The 21,645-nt window shown below is 55.0% G+C and overlaps 7 protein-coding genes across 7 annotated transcripts; 3 read left to right on the top strand and 4 right to left on the bottom strand.

Annotated features, from left to right (window-relative positions):
- Positions 1-1,003: 1,003 nt before the first annotated feature.
- GLRG_01562 (uncharacterized protein) lies at positions 1,004-2,440 on the bottom strand (the record flags this gene model as incomplete). Its single annotated transcript, XM_008092247.1, has 4 exons — positions 1,004-1,378; positions 1,468-1,667; positions 1,755-2,345; positions 2,401-2,440. The coding sequence occupies 4 exons, from the start codon at positions 2,438-2,440 to the stop codon at positions 1,004-1,006; spliced, it is 1,206 nt and encodes a 401-aa protein (XP_008090438.1).
- A 5,774-nt stretch (positions 2,441-8,214) lies between these two features.
- Positions 8,215-9,783, bottom strand: GLRG_01561 (uncharacterized protein; the record flags this gene model as incomplete). Its single annotated transcript, XM_008092246.1, has 1 exon — positions 8,215-9,783. One exon carries the CDS (start codon positions 9,781-9,783, stop codon positions 8,215-8,217), a length of 1,569 nt encoding a protein of 522 aa, XP_008090437.1.
- A 1,981-nt stretch (positions 9,784-11,764) lies between these two features.
- Positions 11,765-13,708, bottom strand: GLRG_01560 (major facilitator superfamily transporter; the record flags this gene model as incomplete). The annotated part of the gene is made up of 5 exons (XM_008092245.1): positions 11,765-12,212; positions 12,278-13,057; positions 13,114-13,187; positions 13,407-13,428; positions 13,488-13,708. 5 exons carry the CDS (start codon positions 13,706-13,708, stop codon positions 11,765-11,767), a joined length of 1,545 nt encoding a protein of 514 aa, XP_008090436.1.
- Positions 13,709-14,686: 978 nt separating this feature from the next.
- GLRG_01559 (beta-eliminating lyase) lies at positions 14,687-15,918 on the top strand (the record flags this gene model as incomplete). The annotated part of the gene is made up of 2 exons (XM_008092244.1): positions 14,687-14,759; positions 14,858-15,918. 2 exons carry the CDS (start codon positions 14,687-14,689, stop codon positions 15,916-15,918), a joined length of 1,134 nt encoding a protein of 377 aa, XP_008090435.1.
- A 445-nt stretch (positions 15,919-16,363) lies between these two features.
- Positions 16,364-17,923, top strand: GLRG_01558 (WD domain-containing protein; the record flags this gene model as incomplete). The annotated part of the gene is made up of 1 exon (XM_008092243.1): positions 16,364-17,923. The coding sequence occupies one exon, from the start codon at positions 16,364-16,366 to the stop codon at positions 17,921-17,923; it is 1,560 nt and encodes a 519-aa protein (XP_008090434.1).
- Positions 17,924-18,347: 424 nt separating this feature from the next.
- GLRG_01557 (cyclin-K) lies at positions 18,348-19,797 on the top strand (the record flags this gene model as incomplete). The annotated part of the gene is made up of 2 exons (XM_008092242.1): positions 18,348-18,812; positions 18,958-19,797. 2 exons carry the CDS (start codon positions 18,348-18,350, stop codon positions 19,795-19,797), a joined length of 1,305 nt encoding a protein of 434 aa, XP_008090433.1.
- A 345-nt stretch (positions 19,798-20,142) lies between these two features.
- GLRG_01556 (dihydrouridine synthase) lies at positions 20,143-21,349 on the bottom strand (the record flags this gene model as incomplete). The annotated part of the gene is made up of 3 exons (XM_008092241.1): positions 20,143-20,782; positions 20,861-21,143; positions 21,238-21,349. The coding sequence occupies 3 exons, from the start codon at positions 21,347-21,349 to the stop codon at positions 20,143-20,145; spliced, it is 1,035 nt and encodes a 344-aa protein (XP_008090432.1).
- Positions 21,350-21,645: the final 296 nt, after the last annotated feature.

Genomic DNA, 21,645 nt, shown 5'->3' with positions numbered 1-21,645 from the left:
GTGGTGCCTTAGGTGTAAGGCAGCGATCACACTGAAATACTCGATTTGCAAGGCAGGCAGGCAGGGTCTGATTCGATCTCTATCTTTCTCCACTTACCCACGCCTTCGGGGCGAAAGCATGGGAACCAGACAGTGACAACAGCGCTGGAGATGGTGCGGTAGACTGTTATCACGTGAGAACTGCCTGACACTTTTCTTCGATTGACTGGCTTTGTAAACTAAGTGATTTGGGGTCGGTGAAGGATCGCACCGGCAGCTCATGTTCATCCTGCCCCCCCCCCCCCCCCCCCTCCTTATTTTTTTCCCTCTCCAGAAACAGTTTCGTCAATCCAGAACCAAGGCGTCTAAACCGCCGACATCATAGACCCAGTGGCTCACACGGTATCCCACACCAAACGTTTGGGGCTGCTTGGCCTAAGCTCTTTGCGATCTGGTTAGCTTGCTGAGAGCTACCTCATCGGCGTTGCATGACCTCATACAGCACACATGGACATACACACCAACTGTATTCCCCTCAATCCCATCTTCCCAATGTAGACCATTTCGTCACCGTTGAACTTCGACCATAGTGAGCTAGGCATTCATCGCTTGTTGACCCTTCACTTTCACCAGGTAAGTCAAGTAGTTTGCACTCGCTCATCTCATCCCCTCCAAAGGGTTGCAAACACCAAAATAAGCGTTCATCGGATCGATCAAGCGGTCATGGACTCACGATCCCGTCGTCAATCATGTGATATCATTATCAACGCCTTGTAACTCCCAGCTCTACCCACAACAGCCACTTGCCAGTATGCAGCCATGGACACAAAGCAATCATCGTCAAGACGAAAGCAACCAATCCTTGGGTATGACCATTATAAAAATAAAAATAAAAAGACAAATCAAAACAAGGGCCTGTTAGGCAACCAGTTCCTGTTATCCTTGGTTCCCTCGTCTTTTGCCGCACCTTCCCCAGAACCCACCCATCATTCTGTCCCCAATACGGATATCCTGTTGTCTATCTCTATTTCTTTTGGCGGTAAGGGATGCGCTGCTGCGAGCCCGGAGAGTCGTAGCTCTGCTCACGCTTGACGGTGCGCTTGGACTGGCGGCTCTCGCCCCATACCGCGGATCCAATCCATGCGACGCCGATAATAGCGGCAATAACAGAGTACGCAATGACATAGGACCGGGATGAGCTAGCGAGCTCGAGGCCCAAACCGCCGTTGATGATTCCGAGGAGCATCAGAGCCCTGCCGTACCAGATGTGGGCGTGGCTGGCGATACCACGGGTCTGGTACTTCTTGTAGTACTTGTGGTGTGCCACTCCGAGGAACGGCTGGATGGCCAGCATGGCGACGACTACGGTGCCCAGAAGAGTGTGGGTTTGCGCAAAGAGCTGCGTCTCATCAGCTTCATGGTTCTGGATGGCAAGTCGGTGGGATCAGGGAGGGCGATCCCGCGTTCACGCCAGAAAAGGCAACTCACATATCCGTTGTCGCGGGCATAGACGTAGCCAGCGCCGAAACCAGCCCACATGAGGAGGAAGGCGACCGACTGCCAGGCAGCATGGACCATCCACTTGCCCACCAAGGGCATGAGGATGGCTCCGACAGGGTACAAGAAAATGAACACGATCGACATTATGATGCCGTGAGCGAGGAGGACGTTGGACAAGCCGCCGCTGCCTCCGTTAAATACAACACCGCCGCTGGTGGAACCGCCATTCCCGTTTCCGTTTCCGTTTCCGTTGCTGTTACCGTTGCCGCTGCCGCTTCCGCTTCCGCTTCCACTGCCGCTGCCACTGCCGCTGCCACTGCCACCGCCGGATGTACCCTCAAAAGGGTTGCTGTCCGTCTGCACAGTTGCCTTGGTCAGGTCGATGTTGAAGTTGGTGTGGTCATCGTGCTGCTGGATGCTCTGACTGGTGCTGGCCGAATTTATAGCGCTGCCCGACTTCCAAGCCCCAATCCAGGAGCTGGTGGCCGAGTTGAGGGCCATCGTGCCAGAGCTCCAGCTCGCGCAGTTGGTACAGAGGACGTTGGCGATCATCTTGCCGTCCTTGACGCCGGAGCCGGCAAGGAGCTGGAGGTTGGTGCTCGAGGAGAGCGTGGGCATGTTGTGACCGCGTGCAGTACGGGGGCTGATGGTAACGTTACCGCTGCCGTCGGTGTACATGAGGAACATGTTCGAGTTGGACATGGACGAGCCGGTTCCAAGAGCAACCCATTGGTAGCTGGTCGGGGCAGACATCTGGAAGTAAAGGTTGCCGCTACCAGAGCTCGAAGCGTCTTGGGGCACAGCGACCTGGAAGCAAACGTCGTTGGGGCATGCCTGAATGGGGTCGGCGGAGGCTGTCACCGCGACTATGGTTTTTGGTATTAGTTATGTACCATGGAAGAACGGCAGTCTTTGACGTACACAGGGCGGCCGCCAGGAAAGAAGCTGCAAAGGCCTTCATCGTGGACAATGTCTCTGGGGACTGGATGAGCTTGAGTCGAGTGTGGCTATACTGAACCACCCTGTCAGTGACTGATCAAACAATGGGAAAACGAATGGGTTGGGTTGGTATCAAGTATCAAGGAAGTCATATTGACGAGTCCGGGGGGACGTGGGCTGGGGATGTGACATACGTCTTTATGCGTCCGAGTATGTAGGGAGGCTCTTGGCTTGTTGTTGGAGTAGCACTGCTGCTGGAAGTGATTCGGAGTGAGGGCAGGGTGGGAGCTCCAGAGGTTCTTATGAAGAAATGTCGGGTGCGCAACGACAACCTAGCCGTGTAATACAATAGGTAGCAGAGACTTATGGTGCTAGTTTCAAAGCGGCGCCGGGAGAAGGCATGGAGCAACTATCCAGGTATTGGGGGGTGGTGCTTGTTCTGCCAATCATTTTGCTGTGATTTACGTTCGGAGGTACCTGCTTTTCCTCCCCACGCCAACGGGATATACACGAGACCCTGGCGAGGGATGTACGTAGACAACGCCTTCGCACAGGGTCATACCGACTTTGGCTTCTCGACTCGGTCCCGAGAGCCAGGCCCTGGCCCATGCCAATTCCCTATCATCCTTGCTTCGATGCTGGCTGGCTGGAACTCGGGTTGGGGGAGTGCGGACAGCGAGATTTGATGCCCTCTTCCTTTTCCTCTCTGGCAGATGCAGTCATGCTGGGGACCACCCCTGGAGCACATGTAACAGATGCATGAGGTGTACCTAGGACGGCCCGGCTGCAAGATGTACCGGATCATCTGGCAAGTAGCTGCTGTTATTGGCTTCGCCTCGAAGACACTCTAGGGCAACCCTAGGGCAGGCTAGTTATCAGCATGCCTACGTCGATACACCTTGGCTAGCACAGCCACGCAAAAGAGGAGCTGCCGTATGCCTCGATGCCATAATAAGCAGCATAGCAAGCAGCTAGTGTCGTACCGCGGGGACACGGTCGGCACAACACGTTCCCCCGGGTGGGCGAAGCCTAAAAAATGGGCGGAGGGACTAATCGGGCACTTGGTTGTGATCAAAACTCCCTGCAGTGCGCGCCTTGGATGCAGTCTGCCATCTTGTCGTGGTGGCAGACGGAATTACGAGCAGCGTGATTGTTCAAGTAGAAACTTGCAGCCCCCGACGCTGGAAGCATAGGGCGCGATGCGAATCCAGTTAGACATTTTCTGAGGTGATGATTGAGGAAGAAAGTCGAGGAAGGGGTCTCCCTTCCCTGTTGAGCAGCGGAAGCGCAATGACAAGCCTAAAAGGGTAATAGGCGGTCGAGTGGCCCGGGACCGGGACCGCCCTGGCGGGAACGAGTAGAGTTCTATGCATAGGTATGGGACTAACGGGTTGGCAGGGTGTTTCTGGCATCCGTTTGGAGGCCGTGAATCCGTGTAGATACAAACCCATTTAGGATGAGACAGTGGGTATATCGGGTGGAAACGAAACGCCTGATTGATGGGCCATTGATACCCTGCATATACTGTACACGTGGGTACCTACCTGCCTAGCTACTAGTACAGCGTATTATGTGGCCTAGAAGAAAAAAAAAGTTTAGTCAAGGTGAATGAGCCGACCGACGGAATGGGCAACTAAGCCCCCCCCACCCGGATACTAAATGATACCGTGCGAGCGATCCTTGGTCTCCATTGCTGCGTAAGCCTTTGGTCAGAGTAAGAGCCAGAGGATATCAGACATTTGGCAAAGCCAAAAAGCATACGCAAGCATTCCGTGCGAGTTGCTTGGCTTGAGACAGTTGGGCCAAAGAGAAGGAAGTGAGATGTAAAACGCAGGGATGAGTGCGTCAGGCCGCGCCTTCGGGTTGCATGCTCCGTCATCACCGCCATGTCAAATGCCGGGGCTTGTTGGCTCGGCTCTGGGTCATCAAATGGTAATGGATCATGGGGGTGGGGAGAGCCAAAAAGCGCATGGGAGAGGAAGGAGCCACGGAGCCTGGCAGCCAGGGGGAGGAGTCGCGGGTGGATCAAGCGAGATGTACACATGTACAGACGTACCTACCTACTACGGACGGATACACAAAACTGCATCACAGACGGAAAGCAACAATTTGCCCTGGACTTGCATTGTTGGCCGATGGAGATAGATACCTACCTACACTTAGACGACTTACAACGTGCGTCTGTTATTGTTATTGTTGTTAATGTCGTTGCTACTATTGGCCAAGCAGGTTAGTATATTTTCGCATGCCGCACCTCTCGGCACTTCTCGACAATTCTTTTGTGGCCGCATCTCAGCCAGAAATCGTCATCGTCGCCGACGGAACGGGCGGTGCTATTTTCATTCCCCAAGGTCACCCTTATTTACAAAGCCTCAAGGTCTCATCGGCGATGTGATTGCAAGCACATACAAGGACGGACTCACGGTACGTACTTGCACAGGCAACCTGGGCATCTGCAGTCGAGACGATCAAACCGCCCCTACTGAACCAGCCGTACATCCGTCCCGACATGTCGAATACTCTATCTAGCCCGCACCAGTAGGACAAGTGGATGGCCACCAATGCAGGCCGCGCAATTGTTTCCCTGGCTAACCTCCAATCACTTTGCACCCAGGCATGTGGAACGGGCATTGAGCTACGGGCCAGACAAGACAGACGGGCAGGTCACCCAAGAGCCGCCAGCCGCCCTCGCTGGGCTTCGATAAGGTTGGCTAGAGATACCAAGCCGATTGCCCAAACCGGAAGGATTCGACTAGAGCCTGAATACCCGCGCGCTTTTGACGCCATTTCCAAAACATGAAACTTTACTACTGCACACATCGGGCTCACAAACGGTGCTACTCATGTATGGGTTCCCAACTATTGGTTTGACATTGCACGGGCAATGCTGGCTGGCTGCTTTGCTCGGCTGCTTTGCCTCGACAATGACGCACGCAGATCCGAGATACACTTCAATTTTTTTCCCACAGGATTTGTCTCTTGACTAAGTCGCCCAAGCCTCGATACGGGTACGGGCAACTCGGACCGAATACTGACACGCTGAAGTTCATGTGTTCCGGACGGACATCGTCTGACTTGTTCGGCTTACTGCGCGAAGGGTGCAGGTCAAAAGCCAGTGACGTTGTAGTAGGTACTTCTCAGCAAGGCGCAAACAGCACACACACACATGCAAGAGCCCTATCGCCGAAAACGGTACAGAATCGCGTCAATATGTGGCTCAAGGATCTATCTACTTTACATCCGGTACACGGCGCCAATATTCCCACCGACGATTTTGCTCGCTTGTAAGAGTGGAGGCACTCGACCCGTCCGAGTCCGTACCAAGGGAGGGCTCCAACGCTGTAGCTCGACTGTACTAATAGTACGGAGTATAGTCTAATCTCTTTCTGTATGCCAAGGATCTCTGGTAGAGTTGCAGTCTGCCCATCTCCCTGGCACCCCCCCTCAGATCCAAAACTTGAACAGGTATGTCCATGCCAGAAATGGGCATGTGCTTTGGCACAGAGGCGTCCATTCTGGGTAAACCCCAACATACCTAATCCCCTCTACCCAGGTTCGCTGCAACAGCGGGAAAGCTGCTAATGCTTGCAACACGTTCGATGATGCCGCACGACCGTTTACCGCAAACACCGCGAAACCTTGGGAGCAACTCGTTGCGAATTGCAAAAGGTTTCCAAAAACCCCTCTCGTGCTAGCTACGCAAGTTGTTACGCCGCTGTCACGACACCTGTCACGGCAAGGTTTTCGACAATGACTGGTTGCTCATGACCACCCTACGACGATCGCCTTGGTAGGTATGCCGATCTGGATGTACCAATCCGGCTGCGGCGACCGGCTGTGTAGCCGATGCAAAGGTAGGAGGCAGGATACGTCGGGCCCGACGGGAGATTGTCCTGCCCTGGTCCCAAAGGTCGGCTAAGCCGGCGGCGACTGAGTCGCATGCGAGCTGGTAAAAGCTCCATCCACTGCAACGCCGCGTCTGGGGAATGGCACAACAATCACCCCGCGCCGATTGAGAGTTGCTCCGACCCCACATCCGTAACTACCGGACGCATATGTAAACTGCCTACCGAGATAGGTAGTTAGGTAATATCCGTGGTTCAGTACACCAATTACCGTTTATCCACATTTTACAGGTCGTCTAAGTAGGTAGTTTATTAGTCTTCACCCACAATCCTAAACTTCCTTGGCAGCATAGAGTGAGCAGTTCACGACTCGCCATTTAAGCTTTCCCTGCCCTAGGTAGCCTACCTACCAACTGCTTTGCCCCCAACCCCAGGCCTTGCAGCATGGGTTTGTTCGCCCTCAAAACGGCGCTCGTAAAGCCCTTTCCTCGGACGTCGCTTCCCTCGGGCTCCACCAACCCCGACACCTTTATCAACGTTGGATCCATCCGTGACGACCACTCAAGAGCATACCTAGACTGCCCAAAACGTGACTGAATATCCATGGCCGCTCAACCTCATGTCGACATGAAGCAGTTTTACTGACCTCGTCAAATGTCAAAAATTCTTGCGCCCCTTCAATCGCGCCCGAGACGTCCCTGTACGACACTTACCGCCACGCCGGCGGAGATGAAGACGACGACGATGGCGGATGCCAGGTGACACGAGATGAGTACCCTCTTGTCATCCGATGCCGACGTCGACAGCAACCGCTCGGGGGCGTATCCTCCCCCATTCGAACGACTTTGGCCATGAGACGCACGGCCAGCCTCCCCGAACCAACGGCATCCTTCGGTGTGTAAGCCAGAGTGATGTCGTCCAACCAACTCTGCCGCCCACGTCAGCGGAGCGATCCGAGTTTTCACGTCTGTTCCTGCCCGGACTACCGAAACGGCGTGGCGGAAGACTCGGCGCTCTTTTTTTCTTTTTCTTTTCCTCTTACTTTTTCTTCTTCCTTTTCGGGGGAGGGGGGAGGTTGGAGGGGACGTCGTCCGGTTCGCGCATCTTGGAACAACATGCAGTCGGGCCTGCTCTTACAAATCCCCGATGGGCCGATGCTACACTAGTGTACCACGCGCAGGGCGAGTCCGCTTAATCGCAAACACTTGTTTAACCAAAAGTGACTAACATACTTTGTTCCTGCGTACAAGGCAGGGTGACGGAAGGGGGTGGGGAGAGAGTTCACTTTCGATTCAGCAACTTGGCAGGTCCGGCTGTTCATGGCCCCCGGACATGCAAATTGCCTGCCAAGAGCTTAGCCCCCAGCTGACCAAGGAATGGCAGGATCACAAGGAGCGATAGGTTAGTCATCCGAACAAGGCCCACGGGGGAAGTTAGTTTATTAGAAGAAAGGGAACGGGGAACTTATCACCATCGATTTAAGAAAATGGGACAAAAGCATCGTGGGAACGAGGTAGCCGATCAATTCAATGCTCGCTCGTTTGCTACTTTGCTGAAGAACTCAAGGAGCTCAAGCTCGTGTCTATTGAATTCTATTGGGGACAATGCCCCTTAACCAACTCGGTAAGAAACGTACAAACTACGAATAGGGTTCCCTCGGAAAAGAAGGACAAAGGACCAAATGCGAACAATGATTATGTGCCGTTTTCCGATACCCGAATGCTCAACTACTAGACTCGGCGCCCATGCCCAAGCCCGGTCTGCTTTGCTTGCTTTATTCGTTTCAATAACGGCCTACTGGACAGACTGCTCACCCGCGCCAGCTCCCAATTGAAATTCTATACTTTTCCTTTCCGCATCGTTTATCCTCACTCAAGACCGTTCACGCCTACCAACGCCGTATAGATACTCTAAGCTCTTTCGTTGGGCGCTACTACACTGCGCACCCTCTCTACACCTCGGTGGAGAATCGAAACGCGTGGCTCTCCAGCATGCTGCTCGACGCAACGAAGCTGAAGCCGCCAAAGGGGTCATCCTCCTTGGCTGACATGGCGCTCCATGGGTCTTTGGACGTTATGACGGGGCTCAGAGACAAGTCAGTGAACTCGGGCGCAAAGTTCTCGGCGAGCTCGGGGTCCGTGATCATGGGCTGAATGGGCGGCTCGACCTCTCTGGCCTCCAGCTTCTTCCAGTTGATCTTGTTGAAGAAACGGTGGCCCTTCATCGTCTGGAGGTCCTTGGGCATGTTGGCGCCAAGTCGCTTCTTCGGATCCTTCCTGAGCAGGCGCGTCAGGAGATCCTTGGCGTCGGGGCTCAGGAAATACGGCATGACGAGCTTCTGCTTCACAATGTTTTGCTGAATCTTGGCGTGGTTGCCGCCGCGGAAGGGCGGGTTGCCAGTCATCAAGTCAAAGCCGAGCGCACCGAAAGACCACCAGTCGACCGCCTTTCCGTACTTCTGTCCCTGAATGACCTCGGGGGCCATGTACTCGACCGTTCCCAATATCGAGTTGCAGTGGTCCTCGGAAGTATCGATCGCGACCTTGGAAAGGCCAAAGTCGGTAAGCAGCAGGTGACCCTCGGCATCCAGCAGACAGTTCTCGGGCTTCAGGTCACGGTACACAACACCCAAGGTGCTGTGCAAATGGGAAATGGCCAGAAGCATCTCGGCCATATAGAAGGCAGCGACGGGCTCAGCGAACATCTTCTCGGTGCTCAGGTGGGTGAAGAGCTCGCCGCCCTGGCCGTACTCGAGGATCAGGTACAGCTTCTCGTGGTCCTGGAAGGCATAGTAGAGCTTGACGACAAAAGGGTGTCGGTTGACCGACTCGAGAATCTGGCGCTCCGTCTTGGTTTGCTCGATGAGCTTTTTGTGCACCGTCAGAGAAGCCTTCTTAAACTGCTTCTGGGCGTAGAGCCTGCCGGTGTTGCGCTGCTTGACCAGCAGCACCGTGCCGTAGGTGCCCTTGCCCAGACACCGGAGCGGCTCGAAGTCGTCGGCCGTCATCTTGCGCTGCGCGTCCTTGTTGTTCTCGATAGGCACGATCTGCCCAGTGCGATCCCGAACGCTCTCATCAACGTAGTCGTGCTCCAGGTTGATCTCGTAGCTCGTAGACCCACTCTCAGAGCGCTCGCTGCCGGCCTCGCTCTGGCTGCCATCCTGACTACCGCAGCGGCTCATGACAGCGCTGCTGATACCAAGTCCCTTGTAGTGGCCGCCGTGGCCGTTGCTACCGTTGAGAGTCAAAGTGCTCGTCCGGGAGGCGTCAAGGCTGAGCGGCTCCATCTGCAGGCGAAGCTTCGCAATGCCGGAGACAGCGGGGGAGGAGACGCCGCGCATGATGGGGCTGCAGTTGGCGCTGACGACGTCGTCGATGTGGGCGGGCCGGCCGCCGCGCTTCTTGGAAGAGGGGGGCGGGCTAGCGCAGACACCGTAGTCGGAGTCCTCGTCGCCGGAGGTGACGGGGGTGTTTTGGAAGCCGCGCACCGTGTTGAGTGCGGGCGTCGCCTTGGCAATCATGATCTCGGTGGGGGTGGTGAGATTATTTAGGGAGGGCGCTCCTTGTAGTAGTGAATGTTGCTCGTAAACGAGGGGCGCGCGTTGGAGTGCCGGTCGCGCCCTGGACTGGTGAAAACCGTCACTTTGGTGGGGAGTTTAGATGCGAAGCACAAAAAGCGTGCCTCGTCGTCGCTCGGGGTCGGCGCGCGGCTCGGAGTCGTAGTTTCTATGGAGTTTCTTGTGGCTCGGGCTGCGCATCTGGCGGCGGAAGAATGAGCTGGAGATATTGTACGATTCCTTTTTACTATGCATTGGTGGTTGGTCGGGTTTCTTGGGACGGCGGTCAGTCAACTAGACATATCGAGAGTGGAAGGGAGGTTGTAATCACCCAGATGGTGTTGGCGGAAGAGGGAAGAAAAAGGGAAAGGAATCGAAACAGGGCCTGGCGTTCCCAGTGAACAAAAATACAGGAAAATTCAGCCCGCCCAGGCCGGTTCCCTAGGCCGGGGGGAGGTAGCGAATGCGTCGGCCAACCAGAGCGCGAGCCCATGTCCCCATGTCAGCAAGTGACTTTTCATTCACATGAGAGCGTGCAGCCAACAACTGGGCCTACCACCTTCACCTCACTTTTCCCGCTGGGTGGAGGGGGAAGGGAGGGGGTGGCATTGGCAGGCGGAAGCCAAATTTCGGGAAGCCGCGCTGGGGCCTTCTCTCGACACTTCATTGGGCAGGCGCAGGGGCTGGACCCATCATCCGTAACATACCTAGGTAGGTACGGAGCACTTTGCCTTGTTCCCATTTCAGCCCGAACTCCCTGGGTGGGTAAGCTTTTCTTGTTAAGTTTTTTCCATCGGTTCATTATTTCCCCTGTCTCTGCCTACCCCTGGAACTTAGGGCCTTCCTCATGCGTGTCTTCGCCCGGATAGCAGCGGACATTCAGCATGTTACCTCCCTCTCACTCTCTTTCCAAAAGCAGTCGGCCATGTCGGCAGAGCGGGAAGGTAACATGCAGTGAGTGCATAGCCGTGATTTACCATTTATTCCGGTTAGGCGGAATTCCACCAACTTTTACGTCTCTCCCCGCCTGAGAATGGAAGCAAGATAGAAACCGTCCCATCCCTCCAGACTGCCTACCTAGGTACGTAGATTGAGGTAATTATCTCAGTAGTCAGCCGAGTACTACTGCGTAGTTGTCTCGCAGAAAGGGTAAGCATGAGCATGACGGCTCCCTTCCAATTATGGCTGAAAGGTGGAGTGCCCCTCATACCTGGTATGATCTGACAACGGACTTGTTCATCCATTATTAAACACGTACATAATAGCGTCGGCCGCTCGCTAGCGTTCCTCCCTTGCTATTTTTGTGCACCGGCCCTGTCTCGAACATGTGTGGTCTTTGCGCAACTTACTGTCGAGATATGCCGGAACATTACAGTTATTCCAGGTTTCAATGCATGCTGGCATGAAGTGAACTCTCAAGCAGAGTTCAATAACGAAGACTGGCTGAGACGAGGAAATAACACTGCGGCGTTGTCTCGGACGGGTTCACATTGTCGACGCCTTCTAGATCACGCAGAATGCAACACTGGCCCGAGCATCGTGTCTCACTTTGATAGGTATGGCCAAGCTCGTTCCGGACTCCGCCAGTGGACAGATCAAGAATACGGGCACTCTCGGTCCCAGATTGACGTTGGACGAATGTCCATGTGTACTGCCAGCTTGACATTCGTGCAATGCTGGATAACCATCCAGATGGTGTGTTTCCGATATGAATTTGACTTGCAGCGCCGCAAACACGAGTTCGTCGCAGCAACCAGGACCGGCTTCCCACTTCCCCACCGGTTCCCACCAAATAAGGTGCTCCATCCTCCGCAACCATGGAACCCTGCTGAAATCGCGACGATCTGCTCTGAGCACGTCAACCTCACGTCACACCGAGTTAACGCAATACGTTGGATACACACACCACTACCCACATCCGCCAGGACGCATTCAAGCATGGGTCCTAGTTCTCCTCTATATTCGTCTGGTGGTGCGTCTCCAGACTATATCTCGCAAACGGGCTCCTCTGCCTCAATCGCATGCTGAACCGGAAGAACAGCCACGGGGTGACGCAAAACGCCGCCGCCAAACCCGCGAGCACTGAGCCTGCAACGTTGGCGTTCAGCCCGGCGTACATCTTGTGCGCAACGAGCGGCATGAGCCCTGACGCGACGGCCCGTATGAGCGCCAGCCCCGAAAACGCCGATGCCGAGTAGAGCAGGTACGAGTCGGCGAGGTATCCGCTGAGCGTGTGCGCCGTCTCGTTGACCGCGAAGCCCACGAGCACGAGGGAGGCCGTCGGAACCATCCAGTGCACGCCGCCCACCGCTGGCGGGATAGTCCAGGCGAACCAAGCGAGGCCGATGGCTTGGGCCGGCGCGGCGAAGGCGAACCCGATGATTTTGTCTTCTCTGTTGGTCGCACGTCAATTTCTTTCTTGTACGGGTCCTACGTAGGAGCTTTGGAGGTGCCTTACGGTTGGACAGGCACTTTCATACGTTGGCGGTCCCGGACGATCTTCATATCCCACAAACGGGGGAGAGATGTGAAGAGCACGCCGACGGCAACGGCCAGGAAAGGCAGTGAAGCTTGGGTCTTGGTAAACCCGAGAGAGAGGTAGACTACGGTGAGCGACTCGGTGAATAGGTAGATCATACCCCATGACGAAGCCGAGATGAGCGCGACCATGATGACCAGCGGTTCTGTAAGCAAGATCTTGCCAGGCCTGACGACACTTATCCGGACCAAGGCACGCCAATTTCGCGCCTCGTCGGGGTTATGCCACGCCAGCTCCTGTATCTTCGTCTCCCTCTTGATCTGCCGGATGATCCCGCCCAGCAAAATACTCGGTCTGCTTTCCCTGATCCCGCAGAGGGCGATGAACAGAACCGCTGTGACGATTGTCGCGCTATAGAAGATCCACCGCCACCCTGCGGCCTCGGAGATGTAGGCGGCGTAGATTGGTCCGAAGCACAAGCCGACCGTGGTCCCCGCGTTCCAGAGTACAATGATCCATACCCGCCGTTTCGTGTTGAACATGTCCTCCACGCTGCCGGCGATGACCACGGACGGCACGGCTGAGGCGAGACCTGCGACGAAGCGGCCGACGTAAACTGCTACCGGGGAGTGTACGACGCCGGTGAGGAGGCTGGAGACGCAGAAGGCGACGCAGGAGACGAGATACGGAAGGCGACGGCCGAAGAGCTCGGAAAAGGGGGGGATCAAGAACCCCCCTACCGCTTGGCCGAGCTGGTACCTGTCCTGTAGTGAGCAAAGTTTAAGATTTTCAGTCGTAGGGAATTAAGGACTGACATGAGCGTGAACCCGACCAAGGATGCTTGCCGACTAAGCCCATAGTCGGGGGCAGCTTCCGTGGCGGCGACAGCCTACGCGAAGGGTTAGCACTGATACGGGATGTCATTGTTGTTTAGCCATGACTTTCTACTAGGCATATCACCAGATTATATATCACCAAATCGTTTGCTATAGCGGCAATCAAGAGGGCAGCACGCCTTTCGCGTCGTGCCGCCAAGCGAACCGCGTTTGCAGGATCTTGGGGGGGGAGGGGGGGGGGGGGGGAGTAGAGATATGACGTGATAACCTACACCTGTTGTGCTTATGATGGTTCTAAGTCATGTCAACTACAGTAAAAAAATGCGAGGGACCACAGACATGCAAACACGTACGTGTAAAGTTCAAACAAGACGATGACGGTAGTGTCAAATATCTTCCTCCTCGTCGACCAGTTTCTCGGATGTGCCTTGCAGTCTCGTTGCCAGTTGATGAGTCCATTCGCCCGTCTCTCGGCACCATACTGTGCCAGAATTGCTGTTTCGTCTGCCTCGACGACAGCACAGGTACGCTTCTCGGAGTGAACCTCCCGGGAGTCGTGTACATCAAGGACCATGGTAACCCAAGTCCACGCAGAACGAGAGAATGCAAGTTGTTAAGTCGGTCTGGCAAGCGGCGTTTTCTGCCGACTGGGTAAACGAGTGAATAGACTGGTGGATGACTGGCGAGAGATGGCGGCGAGAAACCCTACATCTTTCCAGTCTCCACGACGTGGACACCTCCTTTCGAGGGCTTATATGCCGCACTGCCCACTTGGCGACTTCATTTTCCAAACATCATTAAGCCAAGAAAGGGATGTAACTCGCTCGCCAGTCTTCAACCTGGAGAAGTGCCCAAGAGGCAGGCCTGAATATGTCAGCCTCCCAAACAGGCAAAGACATAAAATCCTTAGGCCAGCCCTGCTCTTGCAAACTTTGATTCATGGCATCCCTTGCGATCCTCGAGGCTCCTGTTCTGACTGTAGGAGCCATAGAGTCCCGCGATGCCGGCTGCATGTAAGACCTGGAATGATTACATCTGCCATAAGCACTTGGAGGCGGCCTAGCCAATCGTAACACGACATTTTGCTCTGGGCTGCAATGCATGGCGAGAGTGCTTTTTCGAGTCTAAGGATATGTTGTACACGAGGGCTTTGATATTGAAGGATTATGGAATCCATCGACTTAGGCCCTAGTCCCTTGCTTCCCTTGAGGATCGTTCAACTATGATCAGACTAGCGAGGGTCTTTTTGGTCAGATGTGCCTGAGTTGAACGCATGACCTCGCGTGCGATGAAAACGACTCCGTGTCACAGCTCCCTATCAACCATGAATGACGTGAGTGACTTGTTTGTGACAATTCACATCTGTGGCGCAATGGTCTAGCAAAGGGGCCCGCTTGTCTGCGAGACATATCTTCCCATATTCGGTTAATTATAAATCGCCCTCAAGTAGGACTGTTCCCCGACGTCCCAATTCTCTTGCAGCTATGAATCCCGCCTATAGACTCTAGCGACACTTGTCTGCAACCTTTCTTGGGCTAAGATATAGAACATCATGACCAGTAACGAGTCCAGCGCTATGCTTTGGGGATCTCCCAAGGCGACTGGTGCAGCGTTTGACTTTAGGAGTAGGTTGACCTCACATACCCCTCGTTGTTTCCTGTAGTTCTTCTGCTCTCGTCTCATCCTCCTCTTAGAGCCAGCAGCGTTCTAACGTTAGATGCAGGCGATGTGATTACAACACCTTCTCGAGGTATGCTGCTTGCCATTGCCCGAACAACGCTCCATGATGATGTCTACGGCGAGGATTCGACAACAAGAGACTTTGAAGAGGAAATGGCAAAGATATGCGGGCACGAGAGCGCGGCGTTTACCCTCTCGGGCACAATGGCGAACCAGCTTGCCCTTCGCGCTCTCCTCCACCAACCGCCCCACGCCATCCTCGCTGATGCCAGCTCCCACATCATCCACTGGGAGGCAGGAGGAGTTGCACACTTGTCGGGGGCCATGGTCCAGGGGATCCGCCCTAGAAACGGGCTCTATCTCACCCTTGACGATGTCAAGAAGCACGCTGCTGTCACGGACGACGTCCACAAGTGTCCGACGCGAGTGATTAGCATAGAAAACACCTGCTCAGGGATAATAATCCCTTTGAAGGAGCTGCAAAGAATCAAGGAATGGGCCTCGGCACATGGTATCGCCGTCCATATGGACGGGGCGCGACTGTGGGAGGTAGTCTCAGCCGGGGCCGGTAGCCTGGACGACTTTGGCAGATGCTGTGACGTGTTGACGGTGGACTTCAGCAAGAACTTGGGCGCGCCGATGGGTGCCATGGTCCTCGGCACGTCTGGTCTGATCAAGAGTCTGCGGCGGTTGCGCAAGAGCATCGGAGGCGGCATGAGGCAGGCAGGTGTCCTCGTTGCTGCAGCACGACAGGCCGTTGTCGAGAACTTTGGACTTGGGCCCCGAGACTCCCGAGCTGTGCTCGATATCAGTCGGACCATGGCACAGGAAGTCGGAAGAATGTGGGCGGTGAGAGGAGGGATAGTGCTGAAGCCCATCGAGACCAACATGGTTTGGTTGGACCTAGGAGGGTGTGGTATCGAGACAAGCGAATGGAACGAAACAGGGAGACGGTATAGCATCAAGCTCGATGGGAAAAGGGTCATGTTGCATCATCAGATCAGCGACTTGGCGATAAAGCGTCTGGGTGCCGTAATGGATGAAGTGTTGAGCCGTGTTAGACAGACGGCAGTGTTGGGTGCCGCGCCGAAAGCTCGACTGTAGCGTGGATTGAAACGATGCATGATGTTAATCCTCCCCATGTATTCTGTGTTGTATATGTCGGTTCTTGAACATTCCAGTATTTGTTGCAGTTTTTATGTTGAATGCGACTTTCCTAAGCTTGGGGATCCCTGACAGCCCAGGGGCCATTTGCATTCGAGAAAGATGTGGGGGTGGATTCGGTGCCTGGGAATCGTGGAACGGCAAAAAGAAGCACCGTTGCCGAGAATTTTTACAGCTGATCTCCGGCCATGGCTGGTAGGCAAGCTCAACTCTCGAGACTGTTTGCAAAGCATCCCGATATTATTTCCCGCCAGGCTGCTATTGAAGCTCAACCACACACTCCCAAAGCTCGCCAACTTTCTCCGAACCCTCCATTTTCCGCTCGCCGACAGGCACTTACCACCTTACCTGCGCATTTGGGCCAACCGCTCCCCTTCCGCCCAACATGATGCACCCGTCGCGGCAAGCCTACGTCGAGGAGGCGATGGACGAAGATCGAGGCATTGCGCTGGAGGACATTCCCACAGACCACGATTATGAGATTCCCTCGGCCTTCTCCGGCGCCGCGCCTGAAAAGGCGTCCGCCGTCTTGGCGCAGATGGAAAGGAAGAAGTTGGCTGCTAGCATCGCGGTACCTACGGACGACAACCGAGTGCGGGCGAAGCTCCGGGAGATGGGCGAACCGATCACACTGTTTGGAGAAGGCAAGCCCGAACGCAGAGATCGTCTTCGAAACCTTCTCGCCATTCAACACGAGATGGCCGGCCTCGAAAATGGCGACGTAGAAATGGAAGACGCAGACGCAGACGCAGACGAAGACGCGGACGAGCAGGACGAGGAATTCTACACACCGGGTGGCCAGGCACTGCTCCAAGCGCGCATCGATATCGCGAAATATTCTCTCCCCAGAGCGAAACGGCGGGTCCAGTTTCAAAAGGCCGAAGCCTCAATTCCTCTGCGCACACACGTCAAGTTCCGGAAACAAATCAAAGACAAACTGGAAGGTTTCGAGCTTCAGGGCAGCCAAACAGCCGGCGATAGACACATCAGCATGACGAGGCTGTCACCGAACGGAGAGATGGTTGCGGTGGGCAACTGGGGAGGAGGTCTCAAACTCATCGAGGTTCCCAGTTTGGAGGCAAAGATGAATCTCCGAGGACACACCCAGAAGATCAGTGGTATCTCGTGGTATCCTGGCTCTACGCTGCCCGAAAGCAACGTATCTCCAGATGCGGTGAACCTTGCTTCGGGAGGAGCCGAGGGCTCGGTACACCTGTGGTCTTTGAATCAAGATACCCCCCTTTCGACGCTTACTGGTCACGGCGGCAGGGTGTCACGCGTTGAGTTCCATCCTTCTGGCCGCTATGTTGCGTCGGCTTCGGATGATACGACTTGGAGGCTCTGGGATGTCGAGACGACTGCAGAGCTTCTCCTCCAGGAAGGCCACTCCAGAGGCGTGTACTCTGTCAGCTTCAACGCCGATGGCTCCTTGTTGGCAAGCGCTGGTCTTGACAGCATCGGCCGTATCTGGGATCTGCGCTCAGGAAGAACGGTGATGATCCTAGACGAACACATACAACCCATCTACGCGCTCGACTGGGGCTCTGAAGGACACAGGGTACTATCGGGATCGGCAGACGGTTGGATCAAATGCTGGGATATTCGGAAGGTGCAGAGGACAGCAAACCTTGGAGCACACGCCAAAGCTGTCTCTGACATACGATGGTTCAGGGGGTTGGACGACCCCATCGATGGAACACCTCCCGTGACCGATGAGAAGGGCGCACAACAACCCAAGAAGGCTGGTACATTCTTTGTGTCTGGGGGCTTTGACGCAAAGATCAAGGTCTTCTCAGCCGACAACTGGGGCTTGATACAGACGCTGAGCGGACATTCTGGTCCTGTCGCAAGCGTGGACGTGAGCAGAGACGGAAAGTGGATCGTGAGTGGTGGACACGACCGGACGGTGAAGCTTTGGGGCCGCAATGACGGCGAGGGTCTCTAGAGAGATGGTCTGCATCGTTTGGTTGGAGAGAAGAGAGATCCATGTCCTATACATTACTAAGATACCCCCCAAGAAATCAAGAAATTCCAAGGAGCGCTCTCAAAATAGTTACAGGTACCTACAGTACTTTCCTACCAGGTACCTGACGCAATTCGATCCATGCGCACGGACCTGCCACCGGTACGTAGGCATGGATAGATAGCTGCGGAAGCCGGGATCTTAAGTGATCACGTGATGTCTGCGATAAGATAACGGGTTCAAACTGGGCCGAAAATCCACCTCAGCTAAACCAAGGAAGGCGCATTCATCATCAATCAACCATCAACCCATCTTGCGACAACGAGCAACTCCTCCTCCATGACCAATTTATCACGACAACTCCACCAATTGCCGACTTGAAAGCGTCCCATTAAAGCTCGTGGCGATGGCCAGTATTGATCGCTATAGGCCGTCTAAAGAGGCATACCAGCCTCCTAACCTGCCGCCGGGGCCGCCACGACCGGATCGACTTTCACGATCTCCAGCGCGTCGCCTCGATGTTCCGCCAGCTGTTCCATCACCACCTACGCACTCTTCCCGGACTTCGCCACCGCGACCTCTCTCTCAACGCGATACGCGCTCGCCACAGCGCTCAAGGGCGCAGACACCAGGCCCCCCGCCCAACCAGTGGTACTTCACTGCCGACGAGACGCTGAGCACGCCGAGTGTTCTGGATGGCATTTCTCCGGTAGAAGAACGATTGCGAAGAGCCAAGGGTATCAATTTCATATACCAAGCAGGTGTCTTGCTTGATCTGCCACAGATCACTCTCTGGGTCGCAGGTGTCTTCTTCCACCGATTCTACATGCGTTACAGCATGGTAGAAGAGAAGGGTGGCATTCACCACTATGTGAGACCAGAACCCCCTTCCCTCATCTCTCGCGACAACCCTGGCCGTGTCTGATTAGTGTCAGGCGCCTTTAACACTTCCTCGATCAAAGCGAGGGGTCGAGAAAGCTCAAGCTGAACCACTGCTGACGGAATCGATTGAACAGAACATCGCGGCCACGGCGCTGTTTCTCGCGAACAAGACGGAGGAGAACTGCCGGAAGACGAAGGAGATTATCATCACTGTGGCAAAGGTTGCTCAGAAGAACCCCAAGCTTATGATTGATGAGATGAGCAAAGAGTACTGGCGGTGGAGAGACAGCATCCTCATGTACGAGGAGCTCATGCTGGAGTACCTGACGTTTGATCTCATGGTCGAGAACCCATACCAACGCCTCTTTGAGCTTCTCGGCCAGCTTGACATTGTCCACAACAAGCATCTCCGACAGTCGGCTTGGGCGTTCTGCAGCGACGCTTGTCTTACGTCCATTCCCCTTCTGCTTGAGGCTCGCGATGTTGCCATCACTGCGATCTTCTTCGCCAGTGTACATACCAATCAGAAGATTGACGACGTCAATGGCGAACCCTGGTGGAAAGCCTTGAAAGGAAACGAGGAGAAGTGCGCGAAAGCCATTGACATTGTGCGACAGTTCTATACCGAGAACCCGCTCCGCAAACAGAACCCGTCCTTGCCTTCGCCGGCCTTCGACTTGGCCAATACTAGACAGCCAAGGGATCCGATGAGCCAAGACGCCCTGTCGTCCACAGCGGGCACGCCTTTTGAGCTGGACAGGGGGACACAGAGCCCGAAAGCTAGGGTTAATGGCCGAGACGATGTCACTAATACCGAATCGGGCTCACAGGCTACTCTGAAGGAGCCGGAGAGGCCGAACGGCAATGGTGCTACTTCTCCCGGCAAGCGGAAGGAAGTTGATTCCGACACCGAGGGCAGAGACCAGAAACGAGCTCGACTCTCGGATGAAGACGAAGGGGAGGTTTTGGACTAGGCTTTCAGCTTACACCATTGTAATTATTCAGGGACCGGGCGTTTGGAGGCCTATCCCATTCTACGGCAAGGTTTCAAGAGAAGGAAGGGACCAACAGGGGCAAAGAGTCAACCCCATTTGTACGATATGGGACCCCTTTCAAGGCAGCTTCGAGAACAAGCATTCTGGCTTGCGGAAAGACTCATGGCATGTCCAAGGACAAGGCGTTAACGGGGCGGTGGTCTGGCTGAAGTCATGACGCGAGCGATGCTTCCGAAGGCATAATACCTTATCAGTGCCTTGTACTCATAGTAAAACCATCACATTGGGGAAAAGCAGCGTATTGTGGACCCAGGAACAAAACGGTCACGGCACAGGAACTGTTGAGCTACCTACGGCCTCGCGACGGAGCCCATCTGTCCTTCCCGTCTTGCGGTTGATTGCATCGTCCATGAAATCAATGACATCCACCATGTTGTCGAGCCCGAGAAGCGCTGCTCGCTCTTGCCGGTTGAGTAGCGCGCGCTTATCCGGGCCCATACCGGGTCCGCACATCTCGTGGAGGTGGTGCTGCACCAGCTTCACAGGCATGGGGGCGCGGACGACGTGGCGCATGAAGGACTCAACGGCCTCCCAGGGGCAGGACTCGTGACCGGCGTAGAGGGCCGGGTTGGCGAGGATGCCGCGAGCAGACATGAGGCCCGCGAGCTTGGTGCCGCTGGGAGTGAAGTCCGTGTAGCCGTTGTGGCCGTTGATCGTCTTCGGCTCCGAGGGCTGTGGTGCTGCTCTGGAGACTGTTGACAGGGGCAGGGTCGCCATGGAAAAGACGTCACCCGAGAGGAGGATAGGGAGGTTGTCGCCGTATTTTTCGAGGAGGATGCCGAGGGACTCGGTGTTGATAGGGATGCTGGAGGCCGTGTGGCGGGTACGGGGGTGGATGGTCAGGAAGTCGATGTTTCTGTCCTGGGGGTTGCCGATGACTGTGTCGATGAAATCCATGGTCCGCCTGTATGTCGTTAGCACATCTCGGTCAGAGAGCTTCTCCAGGGAAGATTAACTCATTCCTCAGGGATAAGCGACTCACCTCAGGTCGTTATGAACACGAATCTTGACGCTGATGCTCCTCCCCTTGGGACTGTCTATGTCGCGCTCCTTACCGACATGCCATCCGTCACTGGCCAGGCGCTGGCGAGTGCTGACCACCATTTCACGGACAAGCTCGCGCTTCTCCATGAGTGCGGCACCGAGCGTCTCGGCACAAGCCCAGGATTGCGGGCAGCCGCAGTTGAGATCTACGCCGTTGACATAAGGTGCAGCGAGAGAGGATGAGCGGGCGAGCTCGAGGGGGCTGCTGGAGCCAAACTGAACTATCGTCGGAGGTTGAAGCCCGCAGGTTGATATCGTCAGATCTTGGAAACTGTGTGTTAGCTGCTGAATTACCCTCTGTACGGGCATACAAACCACTGTCACGGGCAAACTTGTTGCGATTGAACTCCTTGGACAGGATCATTGGCGTCCAGCAGAGGTCGGTTCCATATTCATGAACGGTTTGACGGAAAGCAAGCTGTAGCATCATGAGTCTCCATTGTACGTATTTTTCTTGATGGATATCTGAGGAGATTACCTTGCTATATCTTACCATAGGGGCCGAGACATAGAGAAACCTATCCTGGCTCTTGGCCGCATCGAATATTTTCAGAGGACTGCATAGAGTGACATGCTGTCAGTCCTTCAGGCTAAGAGAACACGATCATGAGGTAACTGGGGGTTGAGCTCACTGTGTCCTATCTGAAATGGTGCCATTGTAGAGTTCGGCCGCCATACTGACAACACAATACGGGCACGCTCATGCACGGCGGAGTGAGTTTT

The sequence above is a fragment of the Colletotrichum graminicola genome (assembly GCF_000149035.1).
Source record: "Colletotrichum graminicola M1.001 genomic scaffold supercont1.4, whole genome shotgun sequence".
Classification (NCBI taxonomy): Eukaryota; Fungi; Ascomycota; class Sordariomycetes; order Glomerellales; family Glomerellaceae; genus Colletotrichum; species Colletotrichum graminicola.
This window is presented reverse-complemented; position numbering and strand designations above follow the sequence as displayed.